The sequence below is a fragment of the Aedes albopictus genome, unplaced genomic scaffold (genome assembly GCF_035046485.1).
Source record: "Aedes albopictus strain Foshan unplaced genomic scaffold, AalbF5 HiC_scaffold_105, whole genome shotgun sequence".
NCBI lineage: Eukaryota > Metazoa > Arthropoda > Insecta > Diptera > Culicidae > Aedes > Aedes albopictus.
This window is the reverse complement of record NW_026916427.1, coordinates 18,184-35,379: the sequence shown is the minus strand read 5'-3', so window position 1 is coordinate 35,379 and position 17,196 is coordinate 18,184. Positions and strand designations below refer to the sequence as shown.

At 40.4% G+C, this 17,196-nt stretch overlaps 2 protein-coding genes across 3 annotated transcripts; both read left to right on the top strand.

Annotated features, from left to right (window-relative positions):
* Positions 1 to 1,390: 1,390 nt before the first annotated feature.
* Positions 1,391 to 2,910, top strand: LOC109409864 (uncharacterized). 2 transcript variants are annotated; one of them, XM_029856223.2, is made up of 3 exons: positions 1,391 to 1,618; positions 1,688 to 2,278; positions 2,472 to 2,910. In XM_029856223.2, exons 2-3 carry the CDS (start codon positions 2,194 to 2,196, stop codon positions 2,900 to 2,902), a joined length of 516 nt encoding a protein of 171 aa, XP_029712083.2. In that variant the 5' UTR covers positions 1,391 to 1,618; positions 1,688 to 2,193; the 3' UTR covers positions 2,903 to 2,910. The 2 variants fall into 2 exon arrangements, with proteins under 2 accessions (XP_029712083.2, XP_062699185.1); XM_062843201.1 differs by having other exon boundaries at positions 1,464 to 1,618; positions 2,349 to 2,910.
* Positions 2,911 to 11,908: 8,998 nt separating this feature from the next.
* On the top strand, positions 11,909 to 12,754 carry LOC115267785 (uncharacterized). Its single transcript, XM_029875080.2, has 2 exons — positions 11,909 to 12,414; positions 12,473 to 12,754. The coding sequence occupies exons 1-2, from the start codon at positions 11,928 to 11,930 to the stop codon at positions 12,688 to 12,690; spliced, it is 705 nt and encodes a 234-aa protein (XP_029730940.2). The 5' UTR covers positions 11,909 to 11,927; the 3' UTR covers positions 12,691 to 12,754.
* The last annotated feature ends 4,442 nt before the right edge of the window (positions 12,755 to 17,196 follow it).

Genomic DNA, 17,196 nt, shown 5'->3' with positions numbered 1-17,196 from the left:
GCAAAATTTGAAAATATTCTATCGAGGAAAATTTGAGTTAGATGAGTTTTTGGGTATTTTCCATACTAAAAATCAATAATTACTATTTTAGCCCAAAAAACGTCCCATACAAAATGTATGGAAAAATTTTCGCCGATGAAATATTTTCTAGTTTTCCGATTATGAATATATAGCCGAAATACTATTCGTTTTCGAAGAAAAATCCGAAGTACATGAATGTTCGATAATAATCGAAATTTTGACACCGTGCGTCTTTCGAAATAACCCGGGTTTTTGTGCATTACCATTATCATCGTAAAAAAAACTTCAGTGTATTTAAGAAACCAATCTGTTTTTTAGGGAAATTTTTCAAAGTTCTGTTAGAAATTTATCTTTAGATTTTTTTAGAAGCTGGAAACTTTTCTTAAAATTTTAAATACCAAAATTGACTACAAATATTTGAATACATTGCACAGAAAAACATGTGTACAGGTTTTCAGAAATATTCTTCATTGACTTCCAATGAAATAACACAAAAAAATAAACAAAATTTTCAAGAACTTCCTCAACGGTATCTCCCGGAAATTCTTCTGAGAGTCCTGAAATCACACCTTATAATAATTAACAAAACTCTCAAGATCGAGAAATAAAAAAAAACTCATAGACCTAAAGTATTTTTCTAATTAAGAATTTAATTAACTTTGCAGGAAATCTCAAAGCTGCATTTAGAAATTCATTTCTCAAATATTCCGAAATGGATCCACGGGTTTTACAAGTAATTTGTCTGTGTCATTATTCGCAATTCCGCACTTATGATCACATTCTGCGCTATCTGTACTATGTAAATTTGTCTACAATATCCTTGTGCATTGGGATCATTTTGGACCCAACCGTACATTACGCCAGCGAGTTGTTCCCGACGTGATGCATTAGGAAGGTTAAAGAGATCCGTATTATTTTAGCGTCGCTGTTGCATAGTTTTCTTATGTCTTTTAATAGTCTGAAATAATGTGCTCTGCATTATTAATATGAAGAATTAGAAAACCAAAATATTATGGACATCATCATACGATTCCCTGAGATTTCCAGAATTTTCCGAATGAAATAAAATCTCCTGATCACTCCTGATTGCTTAGCCTTTTGATCTTGTTGAAAATTTTAAGAAAAATCTAATAAATTGGTTTTATGATTAAACGGGATTAAATTGAATGACGCCTTGAATGGACGTCTGGTCTAAGTTAAGCTAAGTTAAGACAAATTGTCGTCTATGTGTTCTTGTTACATAGATATACAAACGACATGCTTCAATGCAACCCCTTCGATCGTTTGTCAAATAAACAAAACACTCACCTATTCAATGAATTCAATATAATATAGCTAACATTGAATAATATTGCCTCATAATCCTCAAACAATAGCTTCTAGCAGCATTATGTGACTAATCCAATTCATGGTGGATATTATCTACGGCCACCTTATCTCAAACAAAACCAGCCAGCGATTCAGCAAACTGGCTTATTTCAATTTCAGTTTTATTCACATAATCGTACGACACTTTACGTCATGTTCCCGTTCCGAAAAACGTTGATCATTCTGGTAGTCCTTCAAGTAACCTGTGCCCTCATACCCATCATTCCAAGTAATCCTTCGTCAGACATTCCTCCTTAAAAAAAGTTCTCTAACAGAACCACCTTTATCCTGTCCGTAGGACCCCCCGTTTCGGAACTGTGCGCCGCAAAGCCGCCCAAAGTGAACACAAATCGGCAGAAACCAATCGGAAATATCGAGTGCGGAGAGGTCGTTGCCTATATGCGATCGCTCAGCCGCTTCTACGGGCGACGGTGTCAACAGCAGGGCAGCGAGTGCCGTGACCGGGACACCTATCCCTCTCGGTGGTTCGACAAGGTAGGTACCAAGATCACCGGCATGTGCCAGCGGTTGGAAATGTACGAACGCGGGGAGAAGCCCGTGGGAGCACCGGCATGGGATACGAGTGATAAAAAAGGAGACGGAAAGAAGTGCAAACCGAAGAACAGTATTCTGTGAGGAAAACGTACTTGGCACCACGTGTTAGCAATAAATGAAAGCAGTAACTAATAATTACGATAAGTAGAGATAAACAAAACGTTGATTTGGTTTTACTAATTTCAATAAAAGGAGGAAGTCTTGGACGGTAGTAGACTACATGTTATAGAATCACAAAACCTTGTAAGTATGGCGTTTCTCTCGAGGTCAGTCCTGCTTCTTCTAGTGATCTGTCAAATCGTGTTTCGAAAAGCTTCGGCTCAAGCCAATAATGGTGAGTATTACACAGATCATTCCGTACCAAGATTCGATCAGTAGCTACTGCTTTTATTTTCAAAATCAAGCACCCCTTCCGCCACCGGGTCCGGGTGATCTAGGAGTAAACCAGGGCATGAAACTCACCGACCCTTTGACGTTCAATCAACCTCCGATGCCATCCGCCAACTCAAACACCTTGAACCTTCCAGCGTCAGCAGCAGCAGCCTCTTCAAATCAACTTGTTCCGTCATCACCGTTCGGGGCGCCACGGTCCAGTATCTCATCATTCGGTGCGCCACCGTCCGCCAATTCCGGAATGATGAATACCCCAGCAAGCCCGATGGACTTACAAGCGACCGCAACAACTACGAACGATGCACGTTCCGAGATTCGCTACTGCTACGCCAACGGACCTCTGCTGCCGAGTTCATTGCTTCCGAAACCCAGAGTGGAAACGCACATCGATGTGGGATCGGTCAGTTGTGAGGAAATCGTCGGTTATCTGATGGGACTGAACCGGTGGTACGACCGCAAGTGCGGCACCATGGGACCGGAGTGTCCGCACAAGTTCCGATACGCGGTCGGTTGGTTTAGTGCGGCGGTGAAACAGATCAAGGACAAGTGTAATCTGACTCTTTAGGCGCAGGTTTTGTTCAGAGTTCAGACCCATGGGCTTGAAAATAAGATAATAAAAATGTTCCTGGTAGGAACTTCATCAGATCAAACGTTTAACTAGGACAACCTCTAGAACTTCCGATAGATTTATACGATGACTTATACCTTCATTAATTCAGAGCAGTTGGGAGGCTTCACATGAAATTTATGGAAAAGGGGCAGAGGAGAGTTGAAGACTATCTAAGGCGAGTTAATAATGAACCGGGATGGAGCTCAGGATATCCGAGAACTAACTTGAGTATAAGTCATTGGATGGGATATACATACAAGCTTAACTAGTCATGATTGGAAGCATCCTAAAATCCACCTGTTACACTAAGAAACACCTCGAAATCCCTTAGAAAACCTACCTGAGATACCTATGAATTTCCATCCACTGAAGCCTCCTGAAACCTTTAGGAAGTCGAAACGTCTTGAAGGTCTTGAAACCCCCTGAAATCCTCAGGAAAATCCCTGAGATCTCTGTAGTCTTGCCTTTAACTCTACTGAAGCCCCCTGAAATTCATTAAACGCCTACAAGCCCCTCAGAAATCACAAACCCTCGTAGACTTTTCTTGAATTTTACTAAAACTTCTTGAAAACTACTAAAACCTCTCGAAACGATTTTTGTTTTAGCTGTACTGAAACCATCTGACATCCCGTTGCTCCACTGAAAAGCTTTGAAACCCCTTTGTAACCCCCTGAAGCTCTTCTGATATCTCTTGAAGCTTCCTAGAACCCCCGAGAAACCACTGAATCCGACTGTAGGCCCTGAAACGCTTTGAGACTGCTTATGGACTTCCATCTATTGAAGCCCCCTGAAACCTTTCGGAAGTCGAAACGTCTTGAAGGTCTTGAAACCCCGTTAAATCCTCAGGAAAACCCCTGAGATCCCCGTAGACTTGCCTTGAACACTACTAAAGCCGCCTGAAATCCATTAAACACTTACAAGGCCCTCAGAAATCACAAACCCTCGTGGACCTTTCTTGAATTTTACTAAAACTTCCTGAAAACCACTGAAACCTCTCGAAACGTCCTGAAATTCCTTAGAAAATCCCTTTGAGGCTCACGTAGATTTTTGTTTTTAGCTGTCCTTCTGACATCCCTTGATTCCACTGAAGAGCTTTGAAACCCCTTGTATTTCTCTGAAGCTCTTCTGATATCTCTTGAAACTTTCTGGAACCCCTGGAAACCTCCTAAATCCGATTGAATGCCCTGAAACGCCCTGGAACTGCTCATGGACTTCCATCTACTAAAACCACCCAAAACCTTTGGAAAGTCAAAACGTCTTGAACGGTCTTGAAATCCCCTGAAATCCTCAGGAAATCCTCTGAGATTCCCCTAGTATTGCCTTGAACTTTACTGAAGCCTCCTGAAAACCCCTGCATTTCACTAAACGCCTTAAGTCCTCGTAGACTTTTCTTGAATTTTACTGAAGCTTCCTGAAAATCACTGAAACCTCTGGAAACGTCTTGAAACATCATGAAATTCCCTTGAGATTCACGCAGATTTTTTTTTGTTTCAACTGTACTCAAACCCTCTGACACCCGCGGCTCCACTGAAATGCTTTGAAACCCTTTTGTAACCCTTTAAAGCTCTCCTTACATCTCTTGAAGCTTCCTGGAACCCCTGGGAAACCCCCTAAACCTGATGAGAGATCCTGGACGCCTTGCTCAGAAAGCTACTGGCAAAGGTTTAAACTGACATAGGTTCATACCTTTATGTTTTATATTGATGTAAGTTCAATGATACTCCTATCTGCGAACTCCCTGGAGCATAGGCCATCGGATCTGCATGAACCATTAGTGTTCTAAGTACTGGGGCATATGGAATAAAATTCATGCTTACACAATTTCATGCAATTAGATGCTGTTAAGCGGCTAGTTTAATATCTGTTTCGAGGATCTCCAAGAACTACCTTAAAAGCTTTATGATGGAGGTTTATATTCGAGGTACGATCTAGGGTTCCAAGAGCTTGAGCAAAGATCGTTGGATCCACAAGCGTAATCAATCAGTCTGAAACTTCTTGAAGGTTTTCTGAAACCCCCTTAAATGCCCTCGAAAAGTCTTGAAACGGGGTTTTAAAACCCCAATGAAACTCCCTGAACATGTAAGCCATCATAGTCCCCTTATCAACGGGAAACCTCAGGAACATCATGTGCGCTCCAGGAATCAGGAGTGCTTTAGAACGTTTTGAAACAGCTTTGGAACCTCTCTGGATCTTTGCTGACTCTCCTGAAAGCCTCTGAACCCTTTGAAACCTACTTAACCCTCTAGAGCCGGATTGTTTTGCCTCTTCTGCAGCAACCGCGCTGGTCTCGAACACGTTAGTTTTGTTCAATTTCATCGCCCGGCTCCAAAGTGTTAAACCATCTGAGACGCCATTGAAACTCAACTGAAAGCCTGTGAAACCCCCTCATAACTCCCAGGAACCCCTCTGAAACACCTCGAAAATGCCCTGAACCACCTTGAAATGCCTTCGAAACCACCCTGAGGCTCACTTGAAGGTATATGAAGCCCTCTAAAACTTATCTGAAACCACATGAAACGCCTTAAACTGCATTAAAACGCCTCTGAAACCTCCCTAAAACTCACCTGGAGGCCCCACGGGAACCCCCTAGCATACCCTGAATCGATTTGAAACATCTCTGAAACGTCCTTAAGAACACTTAAAAGTATGCAAAGTCCCATAAAACCCCATCTGAAACTACCATGAAACTCGCCTGTGTGGCACCTTCTGAAAACCGCTGAAATACACGGAAACGTCTTAAGGACGACTTGTTAGAATCCCAAAATGGCCGCCACAATGGCTGGCTTTGGCACCTACTCACGACTTCGAGTGCACAAATCTCTTCGTAAACAAAACCAGCGCACCTGAGCTTCTTATTCTAAGCTTATTATAAATGAGCAAGAACAGAATAATAAAATGCACTGTTGTTTGAAGCTTGCTTCTTGAGATTTGTGCGTCTGAAGTTCTGATGCACTGTTGGAGCGGGATTTCAAGACGTTTGTCCTTAAAATGCCTCAAAAAACCCCAGAAGCTCCGCCGTAGCTCACATGAAATCCTGTGATAATCAAAAAAGGCCCCTCCACCCCCCCCGCCCCTCTCTCGGGACATACGCTGAAAAATTCTGGAAGGCTATGAAACGCTTCTGAAACTGCACTGAAACTCCCTGAACTACCTGCAATCGCATAACAGTCCCATCTTTACTATTTCTTATTCATATCAGACAATTATACGATTACCGGCAGCGAAGCTCGCCTAAATTCCAGTTAAGGCCCCTAAAGCCCCTGAAATGCCCTGAAACCCGGTAAAGTACACGTGAAAGCCTATGAAACCCCATAACACACACAGAAAAACCACCCCTAAACTGTGAAACCCCCTCTCAAACCGCTGAAACACCTTAGAACGCCTTGGAAAGTTTCTGAATTCCCTACTTTAGCTCACTTGAAAGTCTATGAAGCCCCCTCTGAAACACGCTGAATTGCCCTTAAGCTCACTTGAAAACCTATTAAGCCCTCTTAAGCCCCTCCGAAATCCACTGAAACTTTCCTGAAACTTCCTGAAGCACACCCAAAGATCAGTGCAGCCTAAACCCCCTGGATACCTGTGAAACAGTTTGAAGCCTCTTGTAATGACCTTGCAACACCTAGAATCACTGCTCTGAATCAACTTTGGATCTCTCTTGACGCTCTCCTGAATGCCTCTTTTTTTTTTTTTATAGAAGAGGTGGTTCCTCGGGTGATGTGGGGATCGACTCACTAAAAACTCATTCTCTCTCTTCCTTACCTTCGCGGTACGCCCGTTAGGGATGACTTCGAGAAGGGGGGGACCGTACATGAGTACACTCTAATAGTAAGCGTTCCACCAGCTACCGCCTTAAGTTGTTCACTCTCCCCTGGAGGCTCGGGTCCTGGCTAGTACTTAGACTACCCGAATGCCTCTGAATCCCTTAAATATACGGAAACTTCTTGAAGCCCATCTAAAATACTGTTTAACACCCCTGAAACGTCGCTAAAACCACCCTGAAACCGCCCTGAAACTCAACTAAAAACCTCTGAAGACCCTTTAAACTTCCGGCCCTAAACGACCCCTGCAATCCCTAGAAGTTTCCTGAAACTCCTGAATACCTCCGCTTCTCTTAACAAGCTTTGGAATGCCTAGAAACCCCTCTGAAATCCTCCTAAGCTCCCTTGAAAATCTTCTTAAACCTCGCATGCCCTAGCCTTTGCGACCTTGAAATCCATTTGGGTGATAAACTGATTTCATTTAAGTGATGGATTCACTTAGGTAAACATACTATCTGTGCACCTACGACTAGTGTCCGAAAGTGCTTCCGAAATCTTGGTACAATCTTGTTTAGAATCAGCGAAGGAGTTCACCAAGTACTAACCAAAGATCTTGCATAAGTGACTTAGATTCCGAAGATTTCACACATAGATTACCAAGTGTCTCACAGCAATCATCAAGAAACTTGACAGATATAAGGCAAAAAAGTACTCTAAAACCTCTATGTATACAGCTTTTTTATGCAGATTTAACTAACAAAATGTAATAATGGCGGTAACCATGACAACGACCCTCGAGGGGACTTTACAGGAGAGAGCAAGACGAGGTCTCATGGAGATCTAAAGGATAAAGGGCAAATGGGCGAGTTACGAAGACTTAAGGGGCATAATAGAGGTCTCAGAGGAGATCAGGGGAGTTACAGGTACGTTTGAGAGTGGTTTATGAGGGGTTACAGAGCATTTGAGAGGGTTTTTAGGAACAATCTGGGGGGTTTCAGAGGCGTTTCAGGAGGGCTTTCAGATGATTTTTACAGCGTTTCAGTAAGTTTCATGGACATTTGAGGGAATTTTAGGAGCGTCTTTGGATGTATCTAGGGGTTTTTTTTAATTTCAGGGAGTTACATGAGATTGTACGGGGTTTTAACGGAGGCTTGAAGTAATCTCAAGAGCATTCAGGGGCGTTCTAGGTGTTTAACCCTTTCAGGACTGTTGGGTCATTTGCACCTCGCTGACGCGTTCTACGGCAGCGATGTTGGTGAAAAAAGTCGTCCCGAAGGGGTTAAGGGGCCACAGAGGGATTCGGAAGGTTTTCAGGACGTTTCAGAAGGGTTTTCAGATGGTTTAAGGGGTCTCCGGGAGCTTGTAACCGTTCGTAAACTATTCTTGAGGATTTGGTTAAAGCACGGTGGCTTAAGCGCCACTCTCAAAGAGAGACCACCGGTCGTGTTGAAATTTGCCCGACTTTGCAAGAGACTATTTCACTCAGGGACGGTTTTGAACGGTTCTTGGTAAACGGCAGAATTTCTTCGAACGCAAATTTAAATCCAACTTTTTCACAGGCTAAAAGATACTTAGGGAAAACCAGAAGGAATTCTTACTCATCCGAGCGAAGTAACGGGACTAAAACGTAAGGTAGTGAGTATGTTTATTCAATTAAGCGATGTGAAACGTAACGGAATTAAACGAAATTTCAAACTTTCTACTATTTATTTTAGGAATTCATTCGTGTTGGACGGAAGGTATTCATACGGAATGGGAAAGAGCAAACATGGCCATGTAGAAAAAAGCTCTTCACAGGTTTTTCGGCGATCCGATGCTCGGTGACGGGGGACGTAGCTCGAAGATGGCGACGACTTCGACGTTCGGAGATGGCGGTCAATAATGGTGTTCGCCGGCGTGACTGTGCTGCGATTTGGCGCGCAGCGACGACGAAGGACCCGTGTGCGGTATGGCCGAATTACCGGTGCGGAGGGAGTGGCGGCTGGTTGGAAGCTTCCGATTCGTTCTGCTCGAGAGGGACACGGCGGATGCCGCTTGTACCCGGGAGGATCCTCCTCCGGTCGATAGGAAGGCACTAAAAGCCCAGCGACCCGGCTTCGCGTACTTAGATTCCTGCTATGACCGAGCGGGAAATAGTACGTTTCCTACTTTCCGGAATTGGATCGGATTCGTGGCGTGCTATTGACGACACGCTTCAGCGAATCGCCTCTCGTACTCCGGTCCACGGGGATTGACGGACGGGACCTTACCTTCGGCTTTTGGCGACCGACGAGAGAACCTCGCTACGATAATGGACGAGCGACTTCACTCACGCCTCCGTTTAACTGCCTACTGGAGGCGGGCCTTCGCTGGGCACACGGGTCGCGTTGATCCAAACGGAAATGGCGGTACACTCCACCAGAAGTTCCCCGATTCGGCGATGACGATTGCCGAATGACACGCACAAAAACCAGCCGTACGAAAAAAGCGCTGGGCGCTTTTTTCGTAGATAGTTCCGAAATTCAATAAAAAATCAGCAGGAATCGCGAAATATCGGACCTCGGTCCACTATTCGACAATTCGAAATTAATTCACAACGTAATTAACTCAATTAACTTCAACTCAAACTTGAAATCAACTCAACTCAAGAAACTTTAAAACGATTTAGACTTTACTCGCGCACTTCTGCTTTCCAGCCGTACTCGTAGCGAAATGACCGAGTGAGAATGTCGTTTGCGCCTCGAAACTGTGCCACTTTTCAAAAGTCCCACTATTGAAATTGCTAACTATTATTCCAAATCGCGCCAACTATTTCGGCATGGCGATTTTCATGCATGGCGACAAAAATGTAGTGTGACTGTAATTCGCCAGAAAGTAGATACGCGCTATTCGCATTATGCTATAAAAGTTCAAATCACGAAAGCTTTTACAAACGCTACGACATACATGAGCATAAATAACAGGCATGGACTGATTTTACGAACAAATGAAATAATTAAATATCGTTAACATTAATGCAAAACAAAATTTTCATTAACTTTTAGTCCATTAATTAATTTTTTTATTCGATAATAACTAAAAAAAAACGCAAAACGTTACAAGCTTCAGGGTGTTTTTAATTACGGCTCCCTGAATACCTCTAAAACGCCTCACAAGCCATTTGAAACATTCCTGAAACATAATAAAACTCCCCTGAAATACCCTGAACCGCGCCACTCACTTGAAACTACCCTAAAGTACATAAACGAACTTGAAAACCCCCTAAAACGCCCTGAAACGCTCTGTATTTGAAACCCCTATCAGTCCTTGGAAGATCCCGAAGCACCCTGAAACTCACAGAAACTTCCCTATAAATCTTTAAAACGCCCCAAAACCCCCTTGAAATACCACTGAAAGTCCCTGGAACCACCTGTAGTTCTATTCAATAAACATAGAGTTGCCCTAAAATGCCAATCAAAGATCTTGCACTGCGTTCGCCAATGGTCCTGCCAGAAATCGTCATGAATTTTCTCAGGGAATTCACCAAGAATCTTACCAGAGTTTCTTAGAGATAAATCTTGAAAGACTCGAAATCAACCTTTCAACGATTTCCTCTACGAGGCTGAACCTACCAAAGATTTTGCATAGGCTCCTGACGTTGTAGGAATCATTATTAAGAACGTTATGGAAACACACAGAAAGATCGCCAGAAATCACGCTATATATCTTTCCATGATCTTCGCATAAATTAAATCAACATGCACCTAAAATTTTACAAGAAATATTGCGAGATCTAGTTGTAAAGGATAGTGAGAGGCATTCACTAACGATTTTTTGAAGAATTCGTACTTCAAGCATGTGGCCAGAAATCAAACAAGAATACACACAGCAATCCATTCTGGTTTCAAAAAATAATCACCATCCAGGGAAAAATCGCTAAAAATACAGTGAAGAGAGTAACATACCGTAGGATTCCACAAGAACCGCTCAATATATGTACAAAGACTAAACAGAAAATGTTCTTTAATATTTCAACCCAAGAGTTGTCCTAGGATCTTGGAAAGAATCTACAAATGGATCTGGGTGGTACTTCACTAAAGATGACGGAATTCAAAAGGGATCTTGTATATCTTACATCCACTAAAGATAAAGTATTCAAGGAATCTAGCAAGAAAATGAAGAGATATCCATTCAAATTAAAAAAAAAAACCCTTTCGAATCGGGATTCGAAAGAATCAGTAAGCGTGAGCACCACTCTGAATTTTAAAGATTTCGGGAAAGATTGACGAGAATTTGTTGTTCAGAGTGAAAAGTAAACAGTGGGCGTGTGCCCGTTTAGATTAGAATGATTCTTTGCCGGGAGTTTGTTGTTCGAAGCGAAAAATAAACAGTGAGTAAGTTCGTTAGATTCAGAGATTTCCTTGCCGGGAGTACGTTATTCGGCGCATAGTGTAAATAGTGACCGGCTAGATTAAGAAGATCTATTACCGGAAGTTTGCTGTTTGACGTAAAAAGTTAACAGTGAGTGAGTACCCGACTAGATTCGGAAAATTTCTTGTCGGGAGAGCGTTGTTTGTTGTGAAGAGCAAACAATGAGCGTGTGCACGGTTAGATTGGGAAAATTGCTTGCCGAGAGTGAACAGTGAGCGAAAGTTCGACTACATTGGGAAAGAGTCTCTGCCGATAGTTTGTTATTCGGTGCAGAAAGTAAACAGTGAGCGTGTGCTCGACCTGATTCGGAATATTCTTCGCCTCTAGTTTGTTGTTCACCACAGAGAGTAAACAATGAGCGATTGCTAGATTATGAAGATCCCTTGCCGTGCCCTTGCCTATGTCGTTCGGCACAAAATGTAAATAGTGAGCGAAAACTTGACTCGATTCTAATAATTCCTTGCAGAGAGTTTGCTGTTCGACGCAAATAGTAAACAGTGAACGAGTGCGCAGCTTGATTCTGAAGATTTCATGCCGGGAGTTTGTTGTTCGGAGAGAAAAGCAATAGAAAAGAATTCACAAGAAAATATATCTCCACCTTAAAAGCCTCAATCTAGAATTTTCCAGATATCATGAAAATCGTTAGACGAACCGTTCGTTCCCATCATAACTTAATTCCATCTTTAGTAGCAACTGTGCATTCGACAAGCATCATTTTTACAGGTTAGAGCACCTGTCCATAAACACCAGTTAATGATTTAACGACCAGAACTTCCATCTAAATAAATGCATCCAATCACCCTCAAGTTTCAGTTAGATCTCGCTATCCAACGATGAACCAACTGATCTCCCTTTCCATAGGAGCCCTGCTCCTCGTAGCCCTCGGCCTTCGTCCCGCCGCAGCCGAAATCGACCCGGACGACAGTTGCATCCCGGGCACTGTCGGTTCCATCAAGTCCAACCTGATGCGAACCCTCATCATCTGCTACGTCTACGGCTGTCCTGAGGAACTCACATCGCAGATCGCCGCCAACTTCAACCAGTTCCACCGCTACGATCTGCGAGATGAAGACGACGACGACGATTCCGGAAATAGTACGTCGTCTTCCTCCGGCGGCGGTGGCGGCGGCAATGGCACATCCACCGACGACGAGAAGGAAGTTCCCACAAGGATTCTCACCAAGTTGGCGAAGTTGACGTCGGCGCTGGAGAAGGACCGTACGGCTGCCCTCACCGCTTGTACCGATTTCGTGTCCCTGCTGAACAAACTGATCGTGGACATCCTGGACATCAACGACAAGTGCTTCCTGGAACCGCAAGGTAACTCCTTCTTTATTAACTTGATAGGTACATTTCTAAAGCCTCTGAATCCCCACAGCTAAATACCCACCGGACTCGGCGGACGAGGGTTCGATCGATTGCGATGAGATGACCGTGTACATGAAACAGCTGAAGAAGTATTATGGAGGACAGTGCGACTCTAAGGGCAAGAACTGCCCGGAGAAGCTGAAGTCGGCCGTCAGCTGGTTCAGCCGAGCATACAAACAGTTGGGCAAGAGTTGCTACTATGATGCCTACGAGTATCTGGATAAATAGGATGTTGGGGACTTCCGGTAGAATGGGGTTTTATGGAGAGGATGACTTGGAAATGGATCGAACCCATATGTGGTACAATATAGTTTAAACTTTTTAGGAATATGTGTAACTTATCTTGCCTCTGAAGCTGCAGAATGTGATGAGATACATACCTGGAAATAGAATAAAAAAACTGAATTAGTGGTCTAAAATTATAAAATCTTAGATATATATTGACATGGAACTATTCAGCATCCAGAAGTTCCAACCGAACTCTCGGTCATTTCGATATGCTTGTAGAACTTCAGATCTGCAAGCGCAGGGAAACGAGGTTCAAATTTTTATTTGAATAATTTAGTCACCTAAGTGCTTACTGTGTCAAACAACGTATTAAAGTTAAAATCTTGTAAGGGAGCGAGACGCAAAACGCTATATATTTGCTTCTACTGCTTGGATCTCTATGAAAACTTTACAGAGCATTCTTAAGAACCCATACTTTAAAAAACATTACTTTGCATTAAATTTCAGGCCAAACATTTCAATAGGTCCTATCTGCATTTGCATTTCTCTCTTTGTTCACTTTCTCTTTCAATTATTGCAATGTAATCCTACACTTTTCAACTACTTTTGCAGTACAAATCAAAAGACGATTGTTTTGATCATCGTTCAATGCAAGGAGACAATCATAATACAAATAAACAGTTGAGATATCAACGAAAGAGAGGGAAACCAAAGAGAGCCTCTCTTCTACAGATAGGACCTTTAGACATGTTTGGCCTGATTTCATTAGATATCTTCTTGGGATATTTCTTGGAAAGCTGGACTATTTCTTAAAAATAAGAAAAATAGAAGGAATTTGTGCAAATTTTGTTTTTTTATAAGTTTTAAAAAGTTTCTGAGGAATTCGTAAAAAAAGGAAAAAGTCTTGAAAAATTCCTGGTTACGAATCCTGAAATCCTGTAGCATCTTCCCAACAAAATTTAGGAAGGATCATATGTTTTTCAGCATGATCTTTAGATAAAATAAAAAAGTCTCGAGGAAAATTATATAAACAACCAGGCGAAAAACTCCGTGAAAAATCCTGATGAAATTTCTAAACAGTTAACTTAGACAAGCCCTAGGAATATTCTGAATAACGAAACATATTAAAAGCATCAGAGATTAAAAAAAAATCTACAAAAAAATGGTGATACGATTTTTTTTATCAAAATAAAGATTTTTTCATGTTCATAGGAAAAAATAATAAAAAAAGGTAAATAAGCAAAAAAAAAATAAAATACAAAATAAAGATTTGTCGCGGAAATCATCTTTAACTAGCCGCTGTACAGACTGAATGAAACTTAAGGCTAGAAAAGGGACACACGGAGTATGTACCAGTAGTTACAGAGAAGAAACTGTTTTCACGAAAAGTTTCATGGCCCGGAGAAGGCATCGAACCCTCATAGAAGTTAGGTGACCCTAAACGCACTACGAGGCTCCACTAAATTAATTTTATTTCATTGAAAGAATATGGTTAGATTCAATTATTAAACATCTTAAAAAACTATCAAGGACAAGTTTGAAAGAAAAAACCCAATCAAAACATAAAAAAATGAATTCAAATGAAAAAAATCGAAAGAAGCTTAAAAACAAACTTAAAATTGAAGAAATAAAAACGTGAAAATTCCAAAAAAAAACATAGATGTTGCAGAGTACTTTCTCTGAAAGCGGGAAAAGCCCTAAGTAAATAAAAAAATTGACAAAACTGATTACAGAAATGTTCAAGTTAAACCACAAGCAAAAAATGTTTGAAAAAAAATGGATTTCTGAAAAAAAAAAGCAAAAATTTAAATTTTTTTAATGATTTTTATTAGAATCTCATTCAATTATTACATTCATCAACACTTGGTTTTCTGTGTATAAGTATACACTATCATCCTAATTTGGTATAAAAACTTCAAAAATAAAAAGATAAGTTAAAAATTAATATAAAAAAAAGAAAACAAAAAAAACACCTTCTGGAGATAATGTAAAGCTATCTTTGTGAAATTCTAGACGTAAATTTCTAGACATTTATTTTTTGAATATTTGTTTTTTGTTATTTGAAATATCCAGCAGTGATGCTTCGAAACGCTTACAAAGAATCTTTGGAATTGATTCATATAGAGTTATAGTATTTCTTGTAAAAATTTTAGACGAATTGCTGGCAAATATCTTGAGAGAATATCTGAACTAAAATATAGTTCGAAAGCTATTTTATTACGAAAAATATACAAACGTTTTCGGAAAAATTATAGAAGAGAGCTCAGGAAAAAAACAGCCTTCAATCAAAATAATTTTCTGAAGTAAATTACTTAATCAATTTGAAAGAAATCCTGCAAGAATTCCTTGAAAAATCACCAGTACTTGTGCGATTTTATTTAAATTAAAATTAAAATTCTAAACAGAGCTTCGAGAAATTATGTTGGTGGATACACAGAAAGATCAATAATGGAATACCTTGGCGAATTCCTGATGGAATATTTGCAGAGATAACTGAAGAATAGCAATTATTTAAAAATTTCCATTGACAAATTTTGAAAAACCAAACGAAGAAAAAAATCAAACGAAAACATTAATGGATTTTCCGAAAATAATAAAATGAAAATGAAAACAAAACGTTTAAAGAGTAAACTTTAAGAATAATTCTATTGAAAAGCCAAAATCAAAACATCCATAAATTAACATTTCAAAAGATTTCATAGATTTCTCCTGAAATTTTTAAAAGCCTAAAGTAAAAGAAAAAACGACAAAGCTGATCAAAATCTACAAAAAAAAAACAAAGTATTTCTGGGAGAAGCAATAACAGACATCTTTAGGTAGTACTGAAGAGCTATCTCTGAAAAATTCATAGCTGACATTTTTAGAAACGGCAGGCAAAATTTTGGGCTTTTGTTCAGTTAAAAATTTGTTGAAACTGTGGAAAAAAAACCAAAAGTAATGTATTCAAGAGTTTTAATAAAAATCGTTTTAAAGCTTTATGCAAGGGTTCATGGGAAAAAATCTTCCTAATATTTTGGAACAATTTCAGACGAGAATCTTGAAAGAATATCTAATAAGGCCGGAACAAATCTCATTTTCTTCTTTTGCCACAGTGACTCGTTAACTCGTCAAAAGGGGGATGATAAATAATAAACGTATTTGATGAGAAAATACCCAAACAATTGGGCAAAATCACAAAACTCATCGGATTTGTTAAGATATTTTCTGGGCGACTCAAATTTCACCTTCAAATTTTAAAATGTATTGAATAATTTATTTGTTCCCCCCTCAAGATGCTGGATTCCGACCAAAATTTTCCGAGGGGGGGGGGGGGATTACATAAGAGAAAATCGAAATTTGTGTCAGCTTAACTTTCAGTACAACTCATGGAGGAATTTCTGCAAGAAGAACTTCTGGAGAAAGTTTCTGGGAGCTTCAGGGGAATCTTTTTTTTATATTTATATTTATTTTTATTCTTAGCTATAGTTAGTTTTTCACACATTTAGGTTTTTAGAGAGGGCCACCGGCATTAACGGGAAATCTGGGAGACATTTCATAAGGTTTCATAGGGTTCCCGAGGTTCTACGGGTTTGAGAAAAGCTTTTTTTCTGGGTTTGCGAGGGGTTCCGAGGAAATCCAAAGTGTTTCAAGAACTTTAAATCGATTTCAGAGGGTTCCTTTGGGTCCCAGTGAGCTTCAGGAGATCTTCAGTGAAGATTCAGATTGATTTCAAGGAGTATCAGTGGATTTTAGAAGGGGGTGTCAGGAAGGCTCAAGATGTTTTCAAGGTAATTCAGGGAGGTTGAAGAGTATTTTCTGGAGGTTTTATTGGGGCTTTAGAGTTTCTTGAAAATTCAGGGGTTTCGGGGTGCTACAAGGGAATTCCGGGTGAGTTTCAGTGGATCTCCTGAGAGTTTCAGAGAAACTTCTGGGTGTTTTCATAGCGTTTAAAGGAGTTTCGAGAGATTTGAGAGGGTTCCCAAGGGTTTCCAGGGTGTTTCTGGGGAACTTCCATGGATTCCATAAGAGATGCAGGGAGAAATTTATGAAACATAAGCCTGCGTGAGTTTAAACATTAATCACAATACAGCGAGAACGTGCAAATTTGATGACCAATAGTGAAATGAGTTCTTGGAGACCCTAAACAGTCACCAGTCAACGCACCAGTTTACCAAACATAATTTTTGAAGAAATTCTTTACAAATTATTCAAAAGGGCCCCCTGAGAAAACAGGTTGGAACAGGTTCCGAAGCAAATCTGAGGAAAGGAAAAATTTGAGAGACAGATTGTTTAAATATTGTAAAGAAATCGGAAAATAAATCCTTAATTTTCCCAGGAAAAAAGTCACAACTTCACAAAATCCAAATGCTTATTTTTGGCAGACCAAGACAAGAGTCAGTGGATGAACCGATAAAATACGTATAATTACTAAAAAATGGAAAATAAAATAAGTTCCTCAAATACAAAAAAATGAAAAACACTCAAGGGTTATCAAAAAAAAATAAAAAAAACCGACAGCTAAAGAAA

Coding starts and splice junctions, on each gene's coding strand:
- LOC115267785 (XM_029875080.2), top strand. CDS start 11,928: ATGAACCAACTGATCTCCCTTTCCATAGGAGCCCTGCTCCTCGTAGCC. Junction 12,415..12,472: donor GTGCTTCCTGGAACCGCAAG/GTAACTCCTTCT, acceptor GAATCCCCACAG/CTAAATACCCACCGGACTCG.
- LOC109409864 (XM_062843201.1), top strand. CDS start 2,194: ATGGCGTTTCTCTCGAGGTCAGTCCTGCTTCTTCTAGTGATCTGTCAA. Junction 2,279..2,348: donor TTCGGCTCAAGCCAATAATG/GTGAGTATTACA, acceptor TTCAAAATCAAG/CACCCCTTCCGCCACCGGGT.